Source organism: Lissotriton helveticus, chromosome 4_1 (genome assembly GCF_964261635.1).
Source record: "Lissotriton helveticus chromosome 4_1, aLisHel1.1, whole genome shotgun sequence".
In the NCBI taxonomy this organism is placed as follows: domain Eukaryota; kingdom Metazoa; phylum Chordata; class Amphibia; order Caudata; family Salamandridae; genus Lissotriton; species Lissotriton helveticus.
In genome coordinates, this window is record NC_136063.1 from 546,890,367 (window position 1) to 546,913,951 (window position 23,585).

The window sequence follows — 23,585 nt, forward strand, 5'->3', positions numbered from 1 at the left end:
CTCCAATTTGAAGTAATCACATTTCACCAGAGATAGGAGGAAACTCTAGGTTTATTGACTGTATGTCTGCACAGCTTCCAGGAACTGTCTTGGTTTCACAGAGATTCAAACAGTACCATTCTATCACTATGACAATGACATCATAAGGAGGAATAGCTCCAAGTAGGACTGCAGAGTTAACACATAGACTCCTACACAGGGCCTTTCTGGAAGTCATTTGGGAGACTTCTTCTGCTTTGCTCTACAGACTACCTCTGTCTAGGCCCACAAATGTGTTCTTAATGTACACCAACCATGGTAACTTCCCTGCACCTCGCAGCCCCAAAACTTCAATCAGTTTTTCCCTGTATGGGGCTGGTTCAGTGGTGCTCCACAGGCAACACCAATACAATAAGGGTCTAAGAGCAACTTCATCCGCCGTGGGCCTAATCCAAAGATCCATACGGAGAGGTGTTAAAGGTGTGCTAGAGGGGAGACCCATAAGTTGTCTAGAGAATAAATTCTCGGTGCGTGACAACGAGCCAGATGCACAGTGTCCCCATAATTCAGCTCCACATAGGGCAGGGCTTCTGACCTGTACTTTATAAATTTCCACCTCTGGGCTAACCAATTTATCAATACAGCTCCTATATAATTTCAAAATACCCCCGTTGTCTGAGTAAGTTTCAGGCTTGCTTTGTTAATTTGAGCACACCAGTCCATTCTCTCTGTAAGCGTAATTCCCAAATACTGAAAGATTATTACCCTCTCCAGGGGTCTTCCATCCAGGCGGGGATTAGGGTGAGTAGTGTTGCCTACATTGAAGGCCATGTACGTTGTTTTTTGGAGGTTGATCTCCAGTCCCCGGTGTTTGCAGAAGGCACTAAAGTTGTCAAGAGTCCTCTGAATTCCCATAGGGGATTTTGCAAGGAGGAGCGTGTCATCTGCAAACATTAAGGCTGGTATTTTATGCTTCGCCTTCATGGGGGCATTGATGTTATTTCCAGCATTCAATGAGTCTATTAAGCCATTAATAAAAAGGCTGAAGAGAGTCGCGCCAGGACGCAGCCTTGATAGACGCCTCTCTCTAAAGGCAGAGGGGATGAGAGTTTCACATTTTTGCCATATCTAATTTGGGCAAAGTTACCCTCGTGTAAGCATTTTAACTGATAGCAAAGGTACTCTAGGACTCCTAAATCTAGTAAAATTGCCCAAAGTTTGCCCTTCAGTACCAGATTGAAAGCAGATTTAAGGTCTACAAAGATAAGGTAGAGGCTGCCACCCTCTATACAAACGGTTTTCCAGTGTATCAATTGTAGCCAAAACATTTGATCAGTTGTTGACGTCCTTGCTCTAAACTCGGCTTGAAGGAAAGGAGGGTAAGAATGTTATGTTCCTCCATCCAATTCTGGAGTTGCCCCAGTAGGACACGGGCAAATATTTTTTGGCTTACATCTATGAGGCTAATAGGGCGATAATTGACAGGCAAAAGCGTGGAGCGCTTTTTATAAATAGGTATTATTTCAGCCCCTGCCTAGGTGGTAGGAATCACCAGGCCTTGTAAAATAGCATTAAACAGAAAGGACAGATAAGGAGCCCAAATAGTGGGCTCGGAGCTAAAGAGGACATCAGGGATCTTATCCAGCCCTGCGGCTTTGGCTGGTGTTATCTTGCCAAGGGCATTGGTGACCTCTCTCAGAGAAATTGGAATGATGCCTGCAGATACTGGGCCAGCGGGCAAATGTCGTCTAGTCACTGGCCCATCCTCATCCTCAGCCTGTGTGTAAACAGATTCAAAGTGAGCCTTCCATACTTCTTCACCTATATTGGGTTCTATGGCCAATTTGCCATCCTGAGAGCCTGAATTGATAATGTTCCTGAAGGTCCTCAAGTCATGCTTAATTAAGGCGCTTCTAAGGTCATCCCATTTTTGGGATTCCCGGTCTCTTTTGGCCTTAACTATAGCACTCTTATATTTTGCCCTTGCTTCTTTGGGCACTGACCTGACATAGTTTTTAATGACAGAGCTGAGGCCAGTTTTAGCTGCTCGACAGCTTGCTTTGAACCATGGATGCTGGGGTTTACTAGTCACCCTAATCTTTGTATTTTGATAGAAGAAAGCGGCCATAGAGGCAAACAGGTCTTGGTGGTTGTAAAAAATTCTCAGGTGGAAGTTGAGTGCCCTTAGTCTCTACGCCTTGGTTTGCGACCATAAGGTATGGAATAATTTGGTGGTAAAGCATGGCCAGTTTTTCTTGTGATAGGGAGAATTCACCCAATCGGACTCTCCTCCTCCAATGGACTGAATCAGGCTTTGGTCTGTTGCTGACAAATTAACAGATGCATTCCTGTCACATGGCGGCGTTATTTCTGAGGTGAGAGCATTGTGGTCGTTATCGTAGGGAGGAGTGATTTAAAGTCTATCACTCTATGCCATTGTTAGAACTGGCACTGTTGGCGTGAGTCTCCCTTCCATTTTTTGCTGTTGCCTCATGTGTTTTTGCTGGTTATAGATGCTTTGGGCACAGTGCCACTGCTAATCGGTGCCACAGTGCAAGTGCTCCCTATTGTAAATTGACGTATGGATTAGTGGCTCCATGATTGGCTGGTTTGGCTTACTTGTCAGACCCTTGTACAGTGCACTGAGTGTGCCCAGGGTTTGTAAATCAAATGCTGCTGGTGGACTTGCAGCACTGGTTGTGCCACCCACAGAAACAGCCCGTAAAGTGTGCCTCGGGTCTGCCATTGCAAAGTCTGTGTGGGGTCTGGTGCTGCCATGTTGACTGGGAAAGTGCACCCACTTGCCAGTCCCTAAACCTTCTGTTTTCTGCATAGTAGTTACTACTATGGTAGGCCCACGCGCAGGGTGCATTGTAGGTAAAAGGTAGGACATGCCCTGATGTGTGTGGCATGTCCTAGTAGTGAAGTACAGCCATTTTTGTTTTTCACTATTACAAGGCTACCTGTTCCCCATAGGCCAGAATGGGCAGTTTGATTATATCATCTTATAATCCTAACTGACTCAGGGAACTAGGTAGAAATTCGAGTTTAGTATGCCTGAACTCAGACTGATAAAATACATATTTTAGTGAAGTTGGTTTTAACATTCTGTGTTTGAAAATACCACTTTTATGAAGTAGGTATTTTCTTGCCTAACTATCCAAGCCTGCCTCTGCAAGTTGGTGTATTCCTTGTCTGGAGTTTGAGTGACAGGGGCTGGGGGATTCCAGGAGACAGGGTGAGTCAGCACAGTGCTGAATAGAGCTATCTGCATGTACATGGGTGGGAGGAGTTGCACCTGGGACCTGAAGAGGGCTGTGCCTGCCTTCCTCAAGGCTGGCTCCACCTGCTGTGGTGAGTCTGATGTCCCTGGCCCACATTGTCAATGGAAAGAAGGAGTCTTGTCAACAAAGTGCTCCAGGCCTGCACAAAACCTGTTTGGACTGGGTACAGCACCCTCTGCCTTCAGAGGACAAAGGATTTGCTAGTATAAATATGCGGACCCAGACCCCAGAACTTTAGATCACTTTTGGGAAACAAGAAGAACCTTTGCTAAGGAGAGGAACCAGAGAGAAACTGAAGGAGGAGACTATCCCTAAGCTGAGTGCTGTTTGGGGGATTGGCCTGCAGTGGTTGCCTGACTGCCAAAGAAAATAGAAAGGAACTTTGTGCTACTTTAATCAACTTGTAGGGGATCTCCAAGGGCCCAAGGGCTTGGAAATTGAGCTTGCCTCTTGCTGAAGTCTCTGGGATAACCGACTTCACCAACCAGCTCCCCAGAGTTCTTTTGAAGTGCCAGCTGTTGTGCTGGGCCTTCTGAGGGACTGCGTGTGGCAAGGAGCTGGAAGCGTGACTCATGAAGAAGAAGCGTGACACCGCCGTAGCCGCTGTCGTCGCATCACTGGAGAAGGGTGTCGCCACTGCCGCTGTAGCATCGCATCGTAGGAGTGCCTCGCATCGCCGTAGAAGAGTGTCACCGTCGCAGCAGACGCCGTCACATCACTGGAGAAGCGTGTCACCGCCGCAGCTGTCGTATCGCATCACTGAAATGCCTCGCATCATCGGAGAAGAGTGTCGCCGTCGCAGCAGACTACGTTGCATCACCAGAGAAGCATGTCGCAGGGCCTGTAGCGGTTCAGAAGATTCACTGAGTCACCGCAAGGCCGTCGGGCATGCACATTTCGTTTTTGCATCAAGAAGAAGACGCTATTGTGTTTCATTGCACCAGATCTTCATCGCATCACGGCGTTGTGGGCCGCATTGCCACAGAAGCGCAGTAAGAAACCGACGCATTACTTCCCTATGCAGAAAAGAACCAACACATCACCGTCCCCTACGCAGCAGTAGGTAAACAACATATCACCGTTCTTGCATGTAAGGAACCAACGCATCACCTTCCCTGTAACACTTTCACTGTATAGCGTTACGCATCCAAAGGTACATTGAACTTAAACTGTTGCATTTACCATCTCAAGAGAACTAAGCTATTTCTACCATTTTTAAAGTAAAGTATTGTGGATTTTTGTCGTTTGTGGTCTTGTGTTAAGTCTGCATAAAAATACTTTTTTATACTACAACTTGTGTGGGGTCCATCTGAAGTGATGTCACTGGGTTACTGTATGTGTTCACAAATGCTTTACATACTGCCTCTGAGGTAAACCTGCCTGCCCGTCCCAAGCTGCCAAAGGGTTTAGCAGGGGTTATTTTAGGAGTGTACCGCCTTACCCTGACTAGACACAAGTGTCCCTATTTGGTCAAAGGTACCTACCTCTGCCAACTAGGGACCCCCAAATCTAACAGCCATGATTTGGTATCTACCAAAATGTCAAAAATAATGGAAGTATGCCCTGGTCTGTTGAAGGTGTGTTTCCCTGGGGAATCAGATGTGGTGTGTCCGTTACATGCTCTCAGTGAAAAGTTTAATGTAAGGGCAAATATCTGCAATGCTAACGGGGTCCAAGCCCTTGTTGGATGAATATTAGGCTCTGGAATGGCCCAATATTGTCCCTCCTTGCTAAGAGTACAAGCAACCAAGCCGTTCAGGGGTTCAAATTGGCAGTTGAAGTCTCCACCAATGATTACCCCAGAGTTTGCTGGAATGGTTGAGAGAAAGGTAGTTAGCTGTTCAAAAGTGGGGGGCTCTTGGCCTCGAAGTACCGGTCTAGAATATACATTAATTAAGACTATGCTTATTTTCGTGTGGAAGGATAAAAGAACACAGACGATGTCACGGGAAGAGCTCTCTAATTTTTTTGCTTCACAGCCCGCATGTACTCTGACCCAGGTACACAACCCCCCAGATGGTCTCCCCTTCCCCGCATGGGTGGCTGGGATGCTAAACGGCGCATTGCCCATTTTGTGTGTTTCATCCCTAGCCCATGTTTCTTGGAACATACAGATCTCATGTTGCTCCATTAAGAGTCTCTATTCTGGACTATCCAATTCAGAGGACAGTCCAGCTATGTTCCAGGAAAGAAGCTGTAGGCTTGGAGAGCCCACTTGATTTGTTAGACTAGGGTAATTGATGTCTTGGTTCTCTTGGGTGCCCCCGGAGGATTAGCAGGGCTCCTTAGGATCTGCTGGTCTTCGTCTAGTGTTTGGATCATGTAGGCCCTTAGCAATGAATAAGGGGTTTACTACATCCCGCAGTTCTGAATTGGATATCTGTGTATCCTGTTGGAATGGATCTGGGATCCGTATGCTGGTAGTGATAATTCTCTATTCACCCCTAGCTAGTCTGTATTTTCCACCCTCATTTTCCAGGACCGGCACCTCATTCTGTTTCAGGGTGCCTCTCCTCTGTGGAGTCTCCCTCAGCAGGTGATAATCGTTTTTTTTTTCGTATGTGGGCTCAATTTTCATAAGTCAATCTACTGACTCAAGGGGGTCGAATCTGTTTGATACAGGAATGTTATAGAATAAGGGGAAAGGTTGATTTTGTCCTGGTGGGAAGAATTGATTTTTCTGCGACCACTCCCCCCTCAGCTGACTATTGCTTCTTCTTACAGGTGGTATAAGGCCTGGGGGGTAAAAATATCCTAATGGTAATTAACTGATGCCCCCCACCTCTTCCTGTGATAGCGGTCTAAACGGGATTCCACAATCATTGTATTTCTGAAAGTAATCACAACACAGTCACCAGTGATATCTTTCGGTCTCCAGACCACCCAACCCACCCTGCGAATCATGAGGATTTCGCTTACATCTCTATGTGAGAATTGTTTGTGGCTAGTTAGCCAGTGTAAGCATTTTTATCTTAGATCGAAGTACGATTCTCTACTCTCCTTGGTCATCTTCTGGACTCCTGCTAATATAACTGCAAAAGGGTTGAGGCCGGGGGAAGGTTAATACATGGTAGAGCTAGCCCTGGATTATGACTTCCCTCGCGTAAGACACTCTTCTGTCTGGGCCTCTCGCGAGGAGAGTTGCTTACGTGAGGCCTTGGTTTAATTAAATCATTATTTCTTCTTCCTATCTGTGTCCCCTGTTATGCCCCTGGCAATGAGTACTCTTTCCTTTTCATAGCCCCTCTAAAGTAGTCAAGTGTTTACCCTCACCCTCCTGATTAGGGTGAATTGCCATCCTGGAGGTGGGCATATGTTCTATTATTAGGGGTTCAGGGTTGATTCTTGTGGGGGCCGACTTAAGATTCAAAGGGTTAACCGGTCGTCCCTTTTCCCTCAGAACTGCCTCTGTCCTGTCCACCCAAAGTTCAACCAATTTGGCGAGCTTATCTACCCGTTCCCACAAATTTTTTAACTCGTCCTTTACAATAGTCCTTACTTGGACCTGGATATCCACCATCATGTCCGTGACCCAAGCTGGCTGCTCCAGGCCTGCTTGGAGTGGTATTCCTATTACAGCCTCCCCCGAATTGCCAGACAACGCATGGTCCATGCTTTGTTTGTTACGTTTTGGTCCTGTTGATTCAGCAGTTTTGGTCTTTCTTTTTATTGAGCGAGCACCTTCTGGATATTGCTCATCCACACGGCCCATTGTACGGATCCTTGAGTGGGAGATTGGGGGTTCCTGGTCGATAGACATTAGAGATACTGTCTTGTCATGGAGACTGATGGGTTGGGCTAGACCAGGGGTGAGTGATAACGTCTTTCAGTTAGTTCAATCTCTGTGGCAACTACACCAATAGCTATCTGTAGCATCTTGTCTATTGACGTTGGTTGGAGGGAGGAAGCCAGTTGCGTTAGAGCCGCCTGAGATTTCCCCACGCCAATTTGCCTGCCCATGCTTGCAGGGGAGTCCGGGTGATACCCAAAAGAGTTGTGACTGGAGCTAGATTCACTGACCTTGAAATTGTTAATGCTGAATCCAAATTTCTGAAATACGTTGATCTCCCGTTGGGAAGCTATGGGTGGTGGTCTAGCCTGGCCTTTTCCGGGCGCTGACGGGCGCAGATGAGCCCGCCCTTGGCCCGGGCACGCATGCGCGCATCCTGCACTGCCGGAGCCCGCCCTAGGCTTTAACGCGCATCCGGGCGCGGAAAGAAGCATCACTGGTGGCCCCACTGGGCTGCTGGGAAACGGAGTCCCTGCTGCTGGCCGTTCCCCTCATGGCATGCGAGTCCGTGTCCTCGGGCTTCCCGCACTGCGGGAGCCTGCCGCAGGCTTTAACGTGACTCCGGGCACTGAAAGTAGTGTCACTGGTGGCCCTACGGGCTGCTGGGAAACGGAGTCCCTGTTGCTGCTGGTTGTTCCCCCTAACTGCTTGCGAGTCGGTGTCCTCTGGCTTCCCGCACTGCGGGAGCCCACCACAGGCTTCAACGCGACTCCGGGTGCGGAAAGAAGCGTCGCTGGCGGCCCCTCAAGCTGCTGGGAAACTGAGTCCCTGCTGCTGCTGGCCATTCCCCTCACGGCATGTGAGTCGGTGTCCTCGGGCTTCCATATTGGTGTAATGTATGACAGTGCACGTACTTGGACCCAGTGTATCAATGATAGGAAAATTCGCTTTTTGCATGCAATTGGTACAATATTTTCTCTTGCCTCTTCCATTGGTAATAAGCCTATCCTTCCCGTGATTGAAATATATATATATATATATATATATATATATATATATATATATATATATATATCAAACAGGAAATCTCCCATATACCAGGAAACGTACGACAACACACCAGGAGCTGCTGTGCTTCAAGAGTTTATTCCGGCAGCAAAACAAACAACGCGTTTCACCAACAGGCTTGGTGATCAAGCCTGTTGGTGAAACGCGTTGTTTGTTTTGCTGCCGGAATAAACTCTTGAAGCACAGCAGCTCCTGGTGTGTTGTCGTACGTTTCCTGGTATATGGGAGATTTCCTGTTTGATATTTGGGCCGCCGGAGCCCTAACGACGACCCGCTCGTGAGCAGGTACTGGCCGGACACCGGAATTGTGATTCGCAATATATATATATATATATATATATATATATATATATATATATATATATATATATATATATATGTCTGCCTATATTGACTTATGGAGCAGGGGGTTGGGGTTATAGAGATGTAAGTAGTGCCCAATATAAAGAAAATAGGGTGTGCCATCATCTCTTGGAGGTCCTTTTGTCAACATCACACCTTGCTATTCATCAGGAACTGGGTCTGGAAAATATTGAGGATCAGGTCAATCTTACTCTCCTGTTGTTGTGGTTGTCAATTTGGTACAAGGAGGAAGCTAGCCTGAATAGGGAAATTATCCTTGACTACCACTCGTGTGACTACGGGAATGTGATAGCCTCGCTTAAATACATTCGGGAGACAACCTAGGCCTTAGGTTGCCCATCAATTTATGAGAAACCCTCAGACATTTCTCAAAAAAAGACAGAGGGCGGATCAGGGAGTGTTTTCTCTCAAATATAAGGGCCCAGGGAGAGGGCAGTGAATTATTGAAGCCTTTGGTCAGTCTCACACAAACCACACTGGGGGTGGCTCCCTACTTGTGTTTGGCATCAGGTACCTGGAAACATTCACTGATGTCCCATTTTAGGCTGGGCTTTGTTTCCCACAAGGTCAATTTGCTGCTTCTAATCTTTGCACATGTCCATGTGATTAGATGTCAACACAGACATTTAGTCTTTTTTGTAGATTTTATCTTCCTCTGACTAAGTGCTATCTGTTGCCTGTTTTAAAGAAGCACAATTTTAACAAATGTAGAGTGCCACTTTTATATTTGTTGCAACTAGGTTGTCTTGATGTTGGTATAGCAGTAGGCTCTGTTCTGGAAAATTAACTTTCTTTGCGCAATTCACTGTTTAATGCTCGCTTTCAGCCTTTATTGTAATTCTTTTATCAAATGTTTTTATTAATTTTGTATGTGGGTGTTTGTTTTATTATTTATGGATTTTATATGTATTTTGAGTCTTTTATGATCAGCTCTGAATGTGTTTGAATAAATATACTGATGTTGATGAAATGCTCAACATGCAAATAAAGGAAAATACCATTAGGCTAGTAGTAGTTTAAAGGCAAAGGCCAGTTCTGAAAAATCTCTATATACAATGCCAATAAGAAGACAAACATGGAGTCTGCCTTCAAAGGGAGCAGGGAACAGACTTGGCTCACATCTCGGAAACAGTGTGTTAAATAGATTTTCATCAGAACAAAATCAAGCCTTTTGTATGGTGTAAACAGGCGTGATGGGCTACACCAATAAAGATCTGTTTATATAAATAATCATAATTTTGCAGGTACATTATGTAGCTTACCCAAGAAACCCTCCTCAAATTAATAGTCAAGAAGAACTTTTAACCTACATACAAGTGGAAGTGACATGGTCTTACTCAACAATAGATGTTTGAAAATATGAATAAGGCTCAGTTCAACAAGCAACATCGACCCTGAACATTGAGACATTCTGTGTGTTTCTCATGCAGTCTTCTTCTGGAAAATTACAAATACAAAAAGAATTACATTTTAAAGTACAGCTGAACAGGACTGTATAACTAGGTGACTTAAAGACTTTTTTATAATGTTGAAGAACCCATTTTAACGCGAGCTGTACAAGCAAAAACAAGAAAGCACATTTTAAATGTGCACAGTAAAGTACATGCAAATGGATCTTAAGCCTAGTTATGTCCCCTTTAAAAAGCTTCATTATGAAAAGACAGTCCACTTATACTGTTTGCCACTCATTAACTGTAATTAAATACATAAAATGTGTTCATTTTAGATTCCCTTTCACAAAGGGGGATATGGGAAGTACACAGAACGTTACATTTTTCTCTCGGTGTATTGGCTAAGCATTTGAGGTTCAGTTAGAGAATTTTGAATTTGATATGTGTCCTTACTTGGAGCTAGTGGAATTATTTCTGTAGGACTTGAAATATGGGTTTCCCTTTTATAATCTTGACTCGCCGAACAACTACTCTTTGTTCTTAGCAAATCAATCATTACATTTGTAAAGCGCTCTACATACCTGTGAGAGTCTCAAGGCGCATGGGGTGGGGGCTGCTACTGATCGAAGAGCCAGGTCTTGAGGAGTCTTCTGAAAGCCAGTAGGTCGTGGGTCTGCCGTATGTCGGTGGGGAGAGTGTTCCAGGTCTTGGCGGCGAGGTAGGAGAAGGATCTGTCGCCGGCTGTGGTTTTTCCGATGGGTGGGACTGTGGCGAGGGCGAGGTTGGGAGAGCAGAGGCTGTGGGTGGGAGTGTAGAAGCTGAGTCTGTCGTTGAGGTAATCTGGTCTGGCGTTGTGTAGGGCTTTGTGTGCGTGGATGAGGAGTTTGAAGGTGATCCTCTTTTTGACGGGGAGCCAATGCAGGCCTCTCAGGTGGGGTGTGATGTGGCTGTGTCGGGGGACGTCTAGGATCAGTCGTGCTGAGGCGTTCTGGATGCATTGCAGCCGTCTCGGTGCTTGGTTGTTGTTCCTGTGTAGAGGGTGTTCCAGTAGTCCAGTCTGCTGGTGACGAGGCCCTGGGTGGCGGTTTTCCTCGTGTCGGAGGAGATCCATTTGAAGATCCTGTGGAGCATTCGGAGGGGGGTGAAGCAGGATGCGGAGACGGCGTTAACTTGCTTGGTCATAGAGAGGGCGGAGTCGAGGATGACCCCTAGGTTGCGAGCGTGGTCGGTGGGTTCTCGGGCTGTTCCTAGCGATGTTGGCCACCAGGAGTCGTCCCAGGCTGATGGGGTGGGGCCGAGGATGAGGACCTCCATCTAGTCTGAGTTCAGCTTCAGCCTTCTGTCCTTCATCCATTCAGCGATGGCCTTCATTCCTCTGTGGAGGTTGGCTTTGGTGGTGTCGGGGTCTTCGGTGAGGGATATGATCAGCTTGGTGTCGTCGGCGTAGGAGATGATGTTGAGGCTGTGTTGCCATGCGACGTGGGCGAGTGATGCTATGTAGATATCCGCATCGGGGTGAGGGAGGATCCCTGTGGAACGCCGCAGATGATCTCGATGGTCTTGGACCGGAAGGGTGGGAAGGGGGGAATGCGGACGCTCTGGGTTCTGCCGGAGAGGAAGGATGTGGTCCAGGCCAGGGCCTTCTCTTGAATTCTGGCATCATTGAGGTGTGCTCTTAGGGTGCGGTGACAGACCGTGTCGAAGTCTGCTGATAGGTCAAGGAGGATGAGGGCGGCTGTTCCTTTGTCCATCAGGATCCTGATATTGTCGGTGGCGGCGATGAGGGCGGTCTCGGTACTATGGTTGCTGCGGAATCCGGACTGGGATGGGTCCAGGATGTTGTTGTCTTCGAGGTAGCTAGTCAGCTGTCTGTTGACTATCTTCTCCGTGACTTTCGCCGGGAAGGGGAGCAAGGAGATGGGCCGGATGTTCTTGAGGTCTTTGGGGTCCGCCTTGGGTTTCTTCAGTAGGGCGTTGATCTCTGCGTGCTTCCGGCTCTTCGGAAAGGTTGCTGTCTCGAAGGAGATGTTGATTGTTTTCCGGAGATGGGGTGCGATGGTAGTGCTTGCTTTGTTGAAAATGTGGTGAGGGCATGGGTCAGATGGGGATCCGGAGTGGATGGAGTTCATGGTTTTGATGGTGTTTTCGTCATTGACGCTGGACCAGGCGGTCAGGCGGCTGGTGCGGGTGGGGGTCGCAGGGGTGGTGGTCTCGGCGGTTTAAGCTGTCGTGGATGTCGGCGATCTTGTGGTGAAAGAAGGTGGCCAGTGAGTCGCACAGGTCTTGTGATGGTGGAATGTCGTTGGTGTTGGAGCTGGGGTTGGAGAGTTCTTCCACGATGTTGAAGAGCTCTTTGCTGTTGTGTGCGTTGTTGTCTAGGCGGTCCTTGAAGGAGGTCCTTTTGGCGGTCCTGATTAGTTGGTGGTGCCGTCGGGTGGCGTTCTTGTGGGCTGTGTAGCTGTCTGGTGTTCGGTTGCGGAGCAAGTTCTTCTACAGCTTCCGACAGGTGCGCTTGGAGGCCCGGAGGTCTTCGGTGAACCATGAGGCTTTCTTGTTAGTGTGATTGGGTGCGGAGGTCTTGAGTGGGGCGAGGGTGTGGGTGCAGTGGTTGATCGACTGTTTGAGGTCGGTGGGGTCTGCGGGTGGTCCCAGGGCGAGGGTGGTGGTCAGTTGGTGATCTTGCTCCAGCAGCGGCATGGCAAGTGTTGGGTGCGGTGGTGTGTGCTGGGTTTCCTGAAGGTGAAGTGGACACATCTGTAGTCTGTCCAGTGGGGTTCGGTGGTGTGGTTAAAGGAGACGTGGGGACTTGCGGAGAAGATGGGGTCCAGTGTATGTCCAACGGCGTGGGTGGGTGTCGTCACAAGCTGTTTGAGTCCAAGGTTGGCGAGGTTGTCGATCAGGGCGGTAGAGTTGGCATGGTTGTTGTTCTCTAGGTGGAAGATCAGGTCCCGAGGAGGATGTAGTCCGTGGAGGCAAGGGCGTGGGTGCTGATGAGGTCGGCGATTGTCTCGCTGAACTGTGGTCGGGGTCCGGGTGGTCTGTAGTAGAGTGTTCCTCTGAGGGTAGTGTTGGGATCGGTGTGGATCTGGAAGTGCATGTGCTCGGGGGTGGGGAGAGTGTCGTCGGTGTTGGTCGAGACTCTGAGGGTGTCCTTGTGGATGATGGCTATTTCCCCTTCCACTCTGTTGGTGTGGTCTCTGCGGGAGATCTTGTAACCCTCTGGGATGGCTATGGCGATCTCCGGTGCCGAGGTGGCGTTCAGCCAGGTCTCCATCAGGAAGGCGCTTCGGGGGTGGTTGACTCTAGGATGTCCCAGAGTTCGATGGCGTGCTTGCGAGCTGAGCGGGTGTTAAGGAGGATACATCAGAGGTGGTTGGGTTCTCTGGTTGATGATTTGGCGGTCCGGAAGCTGGTGAAGCTGCAGTTCCGGCAGGTGAAGGGCCCTTGAGTGCGCTTCGGGATGGCCTTGTAGCAGGAGTGGTCTCGTCCGGGCTTGAGTGCGTGGAGGGTGCTGGAGTCGTAGTGCAGTCTGGTGCTGTAGCGGCATCGGGGACCAGGGTTTCTGGCGCGGGGCGCGGTCCTGGCGCAGACGGGCTTGCCTTTGGCTCGCCATCGGCGCGCGTCCGCTGCACGTCCGGGCGGCGGTTGCCATTTAAGGCAGAGAGGCAGAGAGGGAGTGAGGAGCAGCTGGGAGGCGGGAGCAGGGCGGGGAGGGGGGCGTGGTCACAGGAGGCAGCGGCGGGGAAACCGATGGGGTACAGAAGGCAAAAGGGGGATTAGAAGGAGGCACAAAAAGTCAAAAAACAGTGAAAAGACAAGGCAAGCACTAACAACAATCAGGGGACGCTGGCAGATCTGGTCAGAAGCGTACTCAGCGGCCTCAAACTCGCGCAGGTGGGCAGCGGCGAGACGAGGTCAGGCGGAGCTGAGAGGCGGCAGGGGAGGCGACCTGGCTCGCGGGCGGGTCAGGAGTCACCCTTGCCGCCCGTCAGCGGTGGCATTAAGAGATAGGGAGGGAGGGAGGAGCAGCTGGGATGCGGGAGCGGGGCGGCGTGGCCGCAGGAGTCAGCAGCGGGGAAACCGATGGGGTACAGACGGCAAAAGGGAGATTCGAAGGAGGCACAAAAAGTCAAAAACCAGTGAAAAGGCAAGCACTTAACAACAATCAGGGGACGCTGGCAGATCTGGTCAGAAACGTACTCCGCGGCCTCTAACTCGCGCAGGTGGGCAGCGGCAAGACGAGGTCAGGAGGAGTTGAGAGGCGGCAGGGGAGGCGACCTGGCTCGCGGGCGGGTCAGGTTCTAGTAGGTTAGTAGCGTGGACGACCTGCACTAAAATTAGTCGACTTAGAAGAATGCAGCGATACTGGCAGCTGATTTTAGCGTTCAAGCTTAGATCAGGGGTTTTAAATAGGAGATGTAGTAGACAGCTGTACTATAGAAGCATGAGGTGCACCTATGGTGGGGGCACACATTGAGGGTCTGCTGTTTACACATTTACATTGAGACCATTCCTCATCATCATCTCCCTAAAGGCAACTAATGTCATAGACATCTCCTGTAGGGAGGTGGTATTTCGGATATATTTCATCTGTGCATGAGTAGAAGATTTTGAATCCAGGAAAAGTTTCTTGGGATCAGGCGCCCAACACCCATTGGGCTCAAAGGGCTTCAGCCCCCCCACCCCCTTAGGTGCCAGCCCGGGCTTAGACAGGTTCCCGGGCTGCGACCGTCTTATTGCAGCCGCACCCGAGTACTACACAGTTCTTTAAAATACCATTTACTTGTTAACCAGGCTTTGTTGTGTTTTAACTCCTTCCTAGAGCCCTTACATCTCCACTCTGACTGTTGCTGGAAGAATTATCCCCCCCCCCTCCACCACCCAAAAATCTTATTAGCCCTCCTCTCCCCCCGAAATGTAGCTCTAGTTGCGCCTCTGCTTGGAATGTATATATAAATGTTGAAAAGGATGCACTGTAGATGGAAGCGCGTGGATAGCACATGTGACTGGTACAGTCTCTTACATAAAGGGGTTGATTATTACTCATTCAGAGTGGAATGAGCTGCTTTGGACCAGAGATGCCCATGTTGAATACTGGTCTGTGGTGCCCCAGTATATAATTGTATAAAAGTTTTTTCTAAATGCCAGTAGTTTGTCCGGTATTAAGTTCAAAGTGTTCTTGTGTGAGTGTTTGCACATTATTTCTAACATGTTCAAGCAGCCACGTATAGAAGTATTTGCTCCTGCTGTGTAAATGCAGTTTTAGGTGCTGGACGGGACACTGGGGACAGGAAAACCTGCAGCATGTGCACTGGCGTAACGAAAACTGAGGGGGCATCCCTGCACGGTAAGTAGAGGGGCCCCCTCCTGGCTCAATCATGAGCTCCCGGCAAGAGTGCAGTGCCGAGGGGGCCCCTTGGAGCTTGAGGCCCCCCCGCACCGCGTGGGCCTGTGTTACGCCCCTGGGCATGTGCACCTCCACTGATCAAGGTTGAACCCAATGTCAATGCCCTATTTCATGGGCGTAGGAAGTGTGCGGGACACAGGGTATATATCCCCCCGATTTTGGAGTGGGGGGGACAAGGGTGGGACGGACAAGGGGACAAAAGAATTTCCCCTTTCCATTCTGTTATTCACAGGGCCATTAGTGCGCGTAAGCACCACCTAATGGCCCTGCACTTGACCTGCCTGGAGTCAAAGAAGCTACCCGCCCTCTGCCCTTTGTTATGCTGCAGGAAGGCCCTCTGCCCTTTGTTATGCTGCAGGAAGGCTCTGCGTTCTGGGAAGGGCAGAGAAGGAAAAAAACTCTGTCTCTCCTTCATGCGAGAAGGCAAGGACAGTGTCCACTTCTTCTGATCTGCCTCTGGCAGCTGCCCTCCTCCCCTCTCTCTCTTTATTCCTCCAGCTCATTCTGTCTCTGTCTCACTCCTCCTTACGTCCTGATTTCAAGAGACAGCTCTTGTACTATTTCTCGCCTCTCCTTTTCTTTATTTGTTCCCCTGTGAAAAGGATCCAAAAAAGGTGGAACACTTTGGCTGGAAATGTCCTCATTTTCTGGCTGTTTTCTATTCAAAAGAAAAATGTCAGGATGGAGAGAAAAAATAATTAAATACCTAAATAAAGCAGTGCAGGGTGGTCAGCAGACAGGCCAGATTGTTATTTACACCCACACACTTTAGCGCCACTTTACATAGTTTGCCAGTGAAAGCACTACTTTCTTGTTATCTTCTTTCTTTGAACAACATTGTTTTCCCAGGGTGGGGAAGTGCACCATTCCTAAAGGGACTGCAATACCTGGTTGATGGGTGGAGTGGAAACGTTTAATATGATTGTTTTCAACTGTTTTAATTATTTTAGCTTCAAAAATGTGCACCACAGCTCTGCGTTCAGGATGTGGTCTTTTTTAAACCAAACTGCTTACATTTTGAAAGGGTATAAGCAATGGTCATTGTCACGGGTCCCTTCCTGGTCCTGTAGCCATGTCCTGAACTTTTCAGGCAAAATCACTTACTGATTTCTGAATAATGAGTTTAAGACTGTTAAGGGAACAATGGTGTTACTGATTACAGTTCACATTCTTTGCTTATTCTTGCATTCCCTATGAGAGTTTCGTTTTTTCCAGGGTGGTATTAATATTTTTCAGGCAGCATTTTACTGCTGTCTAGTGCATACTTTGAATTTAGCTGCAGCACAATTGAGTTTTAGCTTAGGCAGTGCCAGTTTCTCTCAGTAGGCCAGTATGGTGTTCAGTGTGGGAGAGGATGTGGCACTCTGGCCAGAGATGCTACATTGGGAACTGGAGAACTATGTTCAGCCTTCATGACCAGTCCACCAGACCACACTCCTGACAGAGCTCATTCCGATGCCACACCTTAGAAGGCCCGATAGACCTTAGAAGCCCTGGTGTCTTAGCACCTGCTGCTGGACCCTAACGGTGGCAAGTGTGAGTTAACCTTGAAGGCCTGTCCACCAAAATCCATACTGCAGTTCACCTCCAGTCTTGCGCAGTGCTTAATTTGTAAACAAATAGGTGCTGGGGCCTTCGTGATGGGCCCACCGCAGTTTGCACCACACATTTCCCCTGTCAGCACTGCTAATAACAGAACTTACTAACCATCACACTGCTACAAGTGTGGGAATTCATACCCCAAGCTTTAAAAATGGTTTCGTTGGCTGGTATTACTTGTTTTAAACATGTATTGAATTAATAAATAACTGTTTTACTGCTCATCCTTAAATGAACAGCTGTTCCAAGTGCCGGTTCTGTCAATTAAGTGCATTTGCCGAGCGCCGGAAAGCACCGGCTCAAATTAAGCACTGGTCTTGCGGGCAGGCATACGAAGAAGCAGACACTAGATCGACAGCGACTCTGTCACTGAGGACACAAGCCTCTTGAGGCCGGTCCACCTCACCCATTGGTACTTCCATTGGCCTTTTTCAGCAGTAGTAGTGCAACTTACCAGGGGTTGGCAATATAGGTTTTGCGAGCACACCAAACTTAGGGGGTGATTATAATGGCGGTGGGACCGCCACATCACCCCGTCGGTGGCAATCCCACTGCCATCAGTGACTGCATCACCGCCCGCCATGTTACAATGGCGGACAGTTCCCTGGCGGTCGGAAAGACCAACCGCCATGCACCCGACGGGCTCCTTGAGCCCGCCAGTGTGGCGAAGGGGCTTGTGGTACCTACAATCCTGGTGGTGCCTACCAGGCACCGCTGTAGGGATTACGATGTCCCTTACCCGCCATGGAAAAGCTGGCAGAAAGGGACATTTGAGGGCTGTAGCAAGCCCCTTCCCCCCAGCCCCCAGACATGGGACCTGGGGGGGTACCTATAATGCCCCCCTACATATCACTGCACCATGTGGCAGGCACTGCATTATGCCTGCCACATAGTGCAGTGATGTATTTAACATGTCCCTTTTTTACATTGCGGCAGACATTGCAGCCAGCAGCACCTGCTGCAATGTAAAAGATAGGCACTGCGAACGCCAGAGTGGTGGGTGCATTGTAATGCCTATCGCGGGGCCACCACCTTGAAGGCCTGCGGTCCCATTCCCCGATTCGATGGCGGATGGACTGAAGTCCGCCTGCCATCATAATCAGCCCCTAAGTTTGCAAACTTCATGGTCTCTGCTTCCTGCACAAACACTTTTAACACATGCAGCTTGCTTTTGGGTCACTGGAGAATGAAGCAATGGAGGCCAAAATTATGTTGCAGTGTTGACTAATTATGCAACAATACAAAGGCTGCACTGTAATGCAGTACATTTTATGATACTTTATTATTTTGACATATGTATACATACTAACAGCCTCTGCAAAGCTTTTGCCTCATTAGTACCTGTGTAATATACAAATGCAGCAGTTGGAAAGGTGACCAGTAAACCTTTGCAACGGGACCTATACTTCACAGCAACATAAGTCACATTTCTTTTAGTAATTTTTGATCCAATTGAGCGACAAAATAGTTTTTGGTGAAACAGTTAGATTATGCAGCAGATGATGTATTATGTGGCAAATATGATACAGCCATAGTTAAGTGGAAAACATTTTTACACTTAACTTAATTTTGCCCCAACATTGTAGTTGATCAATTTGTAAGTTCCCAAACCCAAAAGTCGAGTTTGGGCACAATTTGCATTTTAAAAGCAGTCCTACAACACAGGGCTACTTTTAAACTGACCTCAGGCTTCAGCAGTGCACATATGCAAGCGCAGAAAGGGCTGCTGGCCTCTAAACTGCCATGTCCTATTATATTCTAGGGACTTAAAGGTAGTTCTACCCCCCCTGCCCTATTATGTACTAGGGCCTTATAGGAGAGGTCATGCCAATCATAGGGGTACCATAACCCAAAGTGCACCCTAGTGTATGTAGGTATTTTCACTGAAATGTTTAAGTGTCTCTTTCAGAATAGCACTGGCCCTGGGCCTGTTCAGGTAGAGGCCAGGGTTAGTCAGTCAGGTACCACCAGTACCAGTCAGCAAAAAGTTGGAGAGTGCCCAGGGCGGCTTTGCAACACTAAAGAAGCACAAACTCAGAATTTAAAACATAACACCATGGTTGGGGAGTTCTCTTTAATAATCAGAATTGATTTCTATCCTAATGAACCCATTTTCCAACATTAGGATAAGGAAAGACTGTGGAAAAATCATAACGTTCTAATCTATACCTTGAAGTTTTCATGCAGCTCTTTGATGACGGTTAATAGCTCACTGTTCAATGTTAGGATTTTAACTTATAAATTGCAAATACCAAAGGAATCTCTCAGAAAAAAGCAGTAACTCACTGACCTATTTACATGATTTGCATTTTGTGATCTGCGTGGTACATGTTCTTTACAGCAGGCATATTACCCCACTGTGGCTAACTTACCATGAGTCAAAACTTTCACTAGACCACGTGTACTCATACTACGGCCCGGCAAGCCTTCCTTGGCAGCCCGCGGACCTTGCAGACATCGTACCTGTGTTAAAAAAAAAAAAATGTAAAGTGTGTCAGCAAACACCGCCACCGCAGCGTGGACTTTGAGACACTCTGCTGTATGGGGGCGGGGCGATTCATAACAAAGCCTCATTAACAAGTAAATGGTCTTTTAAAGACCTGTTAAGTACTCTGGTGCGGCTGTGTGTGTGCCAGGGAAGCTGGGATGAGGTGACAGAGGGAGACGGAGGGAGGGAGACGGAGGGAGGGAGACGGAGGGAGGGAGACGGAGGGAGGGAGACGGTGGGAGGGAGACGATGGGAGGGAGGGAGACGATGGGAGGGAGGGAGACGATGGGAGGGAGGGAGACGATGGGAGGGAGGGAGACGATGGGAAGGAGGGAGACGATGGGAGGGAGGGAGACGATGGGAGGGAGACGATGGGAGGGAGACGGAGACTGACAGAGGGAGACGGAGACTGACAGAGGGAGACGGAGACTGACAGAGGGAGACGGAGACTGACAGAGGGAGACGGAGACTGACAGAGGGAGACAGGGAGGGAGGGAGACTGACTGCGGGAGGGAGACAGACAGACAGACAGAGGGAGGAAGACCGAGGGAGGGAGTCCGGGGGAGACAGCGGGAGGGAGACAGACAGAGGGAGACAGAGACTGACAGAGGGAGACAGAGAGCAAGAGAGAGAGAGGGAGACAGAGGGAGGCAGAGAGAGGGAGGCAGAGAGAGGGAGGCAGAGAGAGGGAGGCAGAGAGAGGGAGGCAGAGAGAGAGAGGGAGGGAGAGAGAGGGAGGGAGACTGAGGGAGGGGGACAGAGGGCGACAGACAGAGGGAGGATACAGACAGCGGGAGAAAGATGGAGACAGACAGAGGGAGGAGGGCGACAGACAGAGGGAGGTGGGCGACAGAGGGAGGGAGAGAGGGAGACAGAGAGTGAGAGGGAGACAGACAGAGGGAGACAGAGTGAGAGGGAGAGGGAGAGAGAGAAGGAGAGAAAGGGAGATAGAGAGAGATATAGAGAGAAAGGAGACAGAGGGGGAGACAGAGAGAGGGGGGAGACAGACAGAGGTAGAGACAGACAGGGACAGACCGACGGATGGAGACAGGGACAGGGGCAGACAGAGGCAGAGACAGAGATGGAGAGGGAGACAGAAGGAGGGAGACAGGGACAGATAGAGGTAGAGACAGAGACAGACAGATAGAGGCAGAGACAGGGACAGACAGCTAGAGGCAGAGACAGAGAGGGAGTGGGAGAGGGAGGCGGAGGGAGACAGATGGAGAGAAAGAGAGGGAGACTGATGAAGACAGAGGGAGAGGCAGAGGGAGACAGAGCGAGAGGGACGCAGACAGAGGGAGACAGAGAGAGGGAGACAGAGGGAGGGAGACAGAGGGAGGGAGACAGAGGGAGGGAGACAGAGGGAGGGAGACAGACAGAGGGAGACAGACAGAGGGAGACAGACAGACAGAGGGAGGGAGAGAGACTGAGGGAGGGAGACTGAGGGAGGAAGACTGAGGGAGGAAGACTGAGGGAGGGAGACAGGCACAGAGACAGAGGGACAGAGACAGAAGGAGACAGACAGAGGGCGCCAGAGGGAGGGAGACAGAGGGAGATAGACAGAGGGAGACTTACGGAGACAGACAGAGGGAGAGAGAGGGAGAGAAAGAAAGAGATATAGAGAGGGAGGGACACAGAGAGGGAGGGAGGGAGACAGAGAGCGGGAGAGATAGAGAGAGGGAGGGAGACAGAGAGAGAGAGAAAGATGTGGGTATGCCGGGTCTGGTGGCTCAGTGGACAAAGGCGTCCGCTGCAGGGGCCTGTGTTCAACCTTATGGTCATAGTTTTTTTTCCTCTATCCCTGCCTCCCACCCCCACTGACCCCGCCCCCACCGGTGCGGCCCTCGGCCACAAACCACACTGTAAATGTGGCCCCCGCGAGAAAGTTTGTGAGTACCCATACACTAGACAAACCTCCGAAGTTATCTTCACATTTTTATTGTTGCCTGAAATTTGCTGGAGACCAGGAATACAGCAGCAGGTACTTTTCAAACCATAATGCACTTGCAAACACAACGCCCCAACCTAAGTCAGCGACCTTTGTTTGCTTGGTGCATGGCGATGCAAGATTCATAATGTTTTTTTTAACATTTGGTCTGATCACTATATGAATGTAAATAACAATAAAGCATAATGCAAACTGTGACTACATGCCTGCTTTTCTCAATATTTCACTTCAAAAGTATGCGATTGTATTTGTTTAATTGCGGTGATCAGGGCCGGACTGGGAACCAAAACCGGCCCTGGCAAAATGCTCGGCCGCCCCCTCCCCCCCCTCACAGGGGTTGGGTGTGCCGCCGAGCTCTTTCCCGGGGCCGGTTTTCGCCCGATTTTGTTACAGGGCCAATTTTGCAGCTATGCTGCAAAAAAGGTCCTGTAACAAAATCAGCCCCCACCTGTGCGGCGCACCGGGGGACTGCCAGGTGCCCGCTACGGCCAGTTCGGCCCTGGTGGTGATTTGTATAGGGTCACTGGAAAGTCCACACGGTTGTCCCTGTCCCCGTCCCCCGTACCCCCTCCCCGAATTTTAGTGTCTCCTAAGCCCCTGCCCTATTTCCTTTATTTTAGTTGATCAGTAGGTTTTACAACTGTTTTCTATAAAAAAGCTTTCTAGCATTTGGGATTCGAAGCCTATTCTTTTGAGGGTATATAAAAAGGTCACTTTCAAATTGTGTTTTTCATAATTTATTCACACTCTTAAGTTAATTGCAATTGACTAATTTGCCATTATTAGCTTCCCCTGCCACAAGGAAAGCATCGGTTACACAACAATACTCGTGCCAAATACGGAACAAGCTGTCTACTTCATGGTACCAGGAACTCTGTGAAAATAAGGCCGTTTTTTCCACAACGATCCTTTATTTCACAATGATACAAATCTGAGATTCAGCACATTGAATCCTGCAAGGGAGCGCTTTGCAAATACTGGTCGGGCTTTTGAAGAGGGTATTATTGTCTTGGTATACAAAAAGAAGCAAACTCATTCAGCGGACATAGGACCCAATGTAAAATGCTACACTGGCGCAGGTGCAAATTTGCACTTACTTTTCTACTTCCAGGCACATTCAAACACATTTCAACACGGTGATCAGTACACAATTGCGTTTTGCACTAGTCCATACTTAAAAATGTTGGGACAAATGTTAGTGCAAAACTGTAATGTCACCAGTGTAATATCAGAAGTGTAGAAATATTGATGGGAAACGGCGCCGGCTTTGTTGTAAAAAATAGAATTAGCGAGAATGTAATTTCCTCGTGGTAACAGTGTCCACAGGCTTTGTTATAGGTGATAACGAAGCACACCATAAACAGATTTTCTGATAATGCAGACCAACACTTTCCAATCTTGGGAATTATTTCATTCTTTCTAAAATGTAGCAATAAACTATGTCTCCTGAAAGCAACAGTGGCACACTGTAAATAAATCACCTTGAACGGGTGCGGAGCACTGTGACCAGACATAACGTCATGAAAACGTCAGCTACACAAAAAGGACCCAAATACAGTCAGGGAAGATTCCTTGCATTGTTGTTTTCGAACAGAAATAGTGCAAAGAGGTCTGTAATAGCTGGGATTAAACGGAGTGCGCACGCACAAAAGTCTCCACGGTTCTATAAATGCAAAGGAAGCCAGAACAAGAGGGCGCGCGCATAATCAGCCCCAGCCGTGCATCTGTGATTGTGAGTTTACGATTTCCCAAAAATAAGCTTCGCCAGTATGACACTTCTCCAACCTTTGGGTTTACTCACCGCAATAAACGTATTCCATCGTTAGATATGGCGAAATGCACAAGGTATGTTTCTCTGGTTCTCGACAAAAGGCCAGAATGAAGAGAGTAAGTAAAATAAGTGGCCCCAGAGTCGCCATTCTCTACTCCTTCCCGACAGTAAAGAGGAACACGTTTAGGTTTCGTTATTATTAAGAAGCGCTCCACGTGGCTTTTAAACAAAAGCACATTAACTCTTTCAGATAATGATTGAGTGGCTGAAATACGGAAATAAACACTGACAAAGCCAATAGCTTAGCGTTTATTGGGGCATGCATGCAAGCATAGGCAGGAACAAAAGGTGTGTACATGGAGGCTTAGCAACCAGTGGCAGCTGGTAATGTTACCAGAGGTGGAGGGTGACACGTGGAGAAGTGTAATCTTGATCCCATTTGAGATATTGTAGAAGTGCATCATAATTCTGCATAGTCCGCACTCAAACATATTCTGTGTGATTAATGTTACTATGGAGAGTGGAGTATTTCATATTTAAAGTGCCCCATATGAAGA

At 48.6% G+C, this 23,585-nt stretch overlaps 1 protein-coding gene across 3 annotated transcripts in view; it reads right to left on the minus strand.

Moving 5' to 3' along the window:
* The window catches only part of LY96 (lymphocyte antigen 96), a 505,337-nt gene extending 482,147 nt beyond the window's left edge, over positions 1-23,190 (minus strand). For 2 of the 3 annotated variants that reach the window (XM_078685616.1, XM_078685617.1), the window contains exon 1: positions 23,059-23,190. In XM_078685616.1, coding sequence (XP_078541742.1) covers positions 23,059-23,176 — 118 coding nt within the window. In that variant the 5' untranslated portion in view covers positions 23,177-23,190. The remainder of the gene's footprint in view (positions 1-23,058) is intronic. The other variant, XM_078685618.1, reaches the window with a different exon arrangement.
* Between the last annotated feature and the right edge of the window lie 395 nt (positions 23,191-23,585).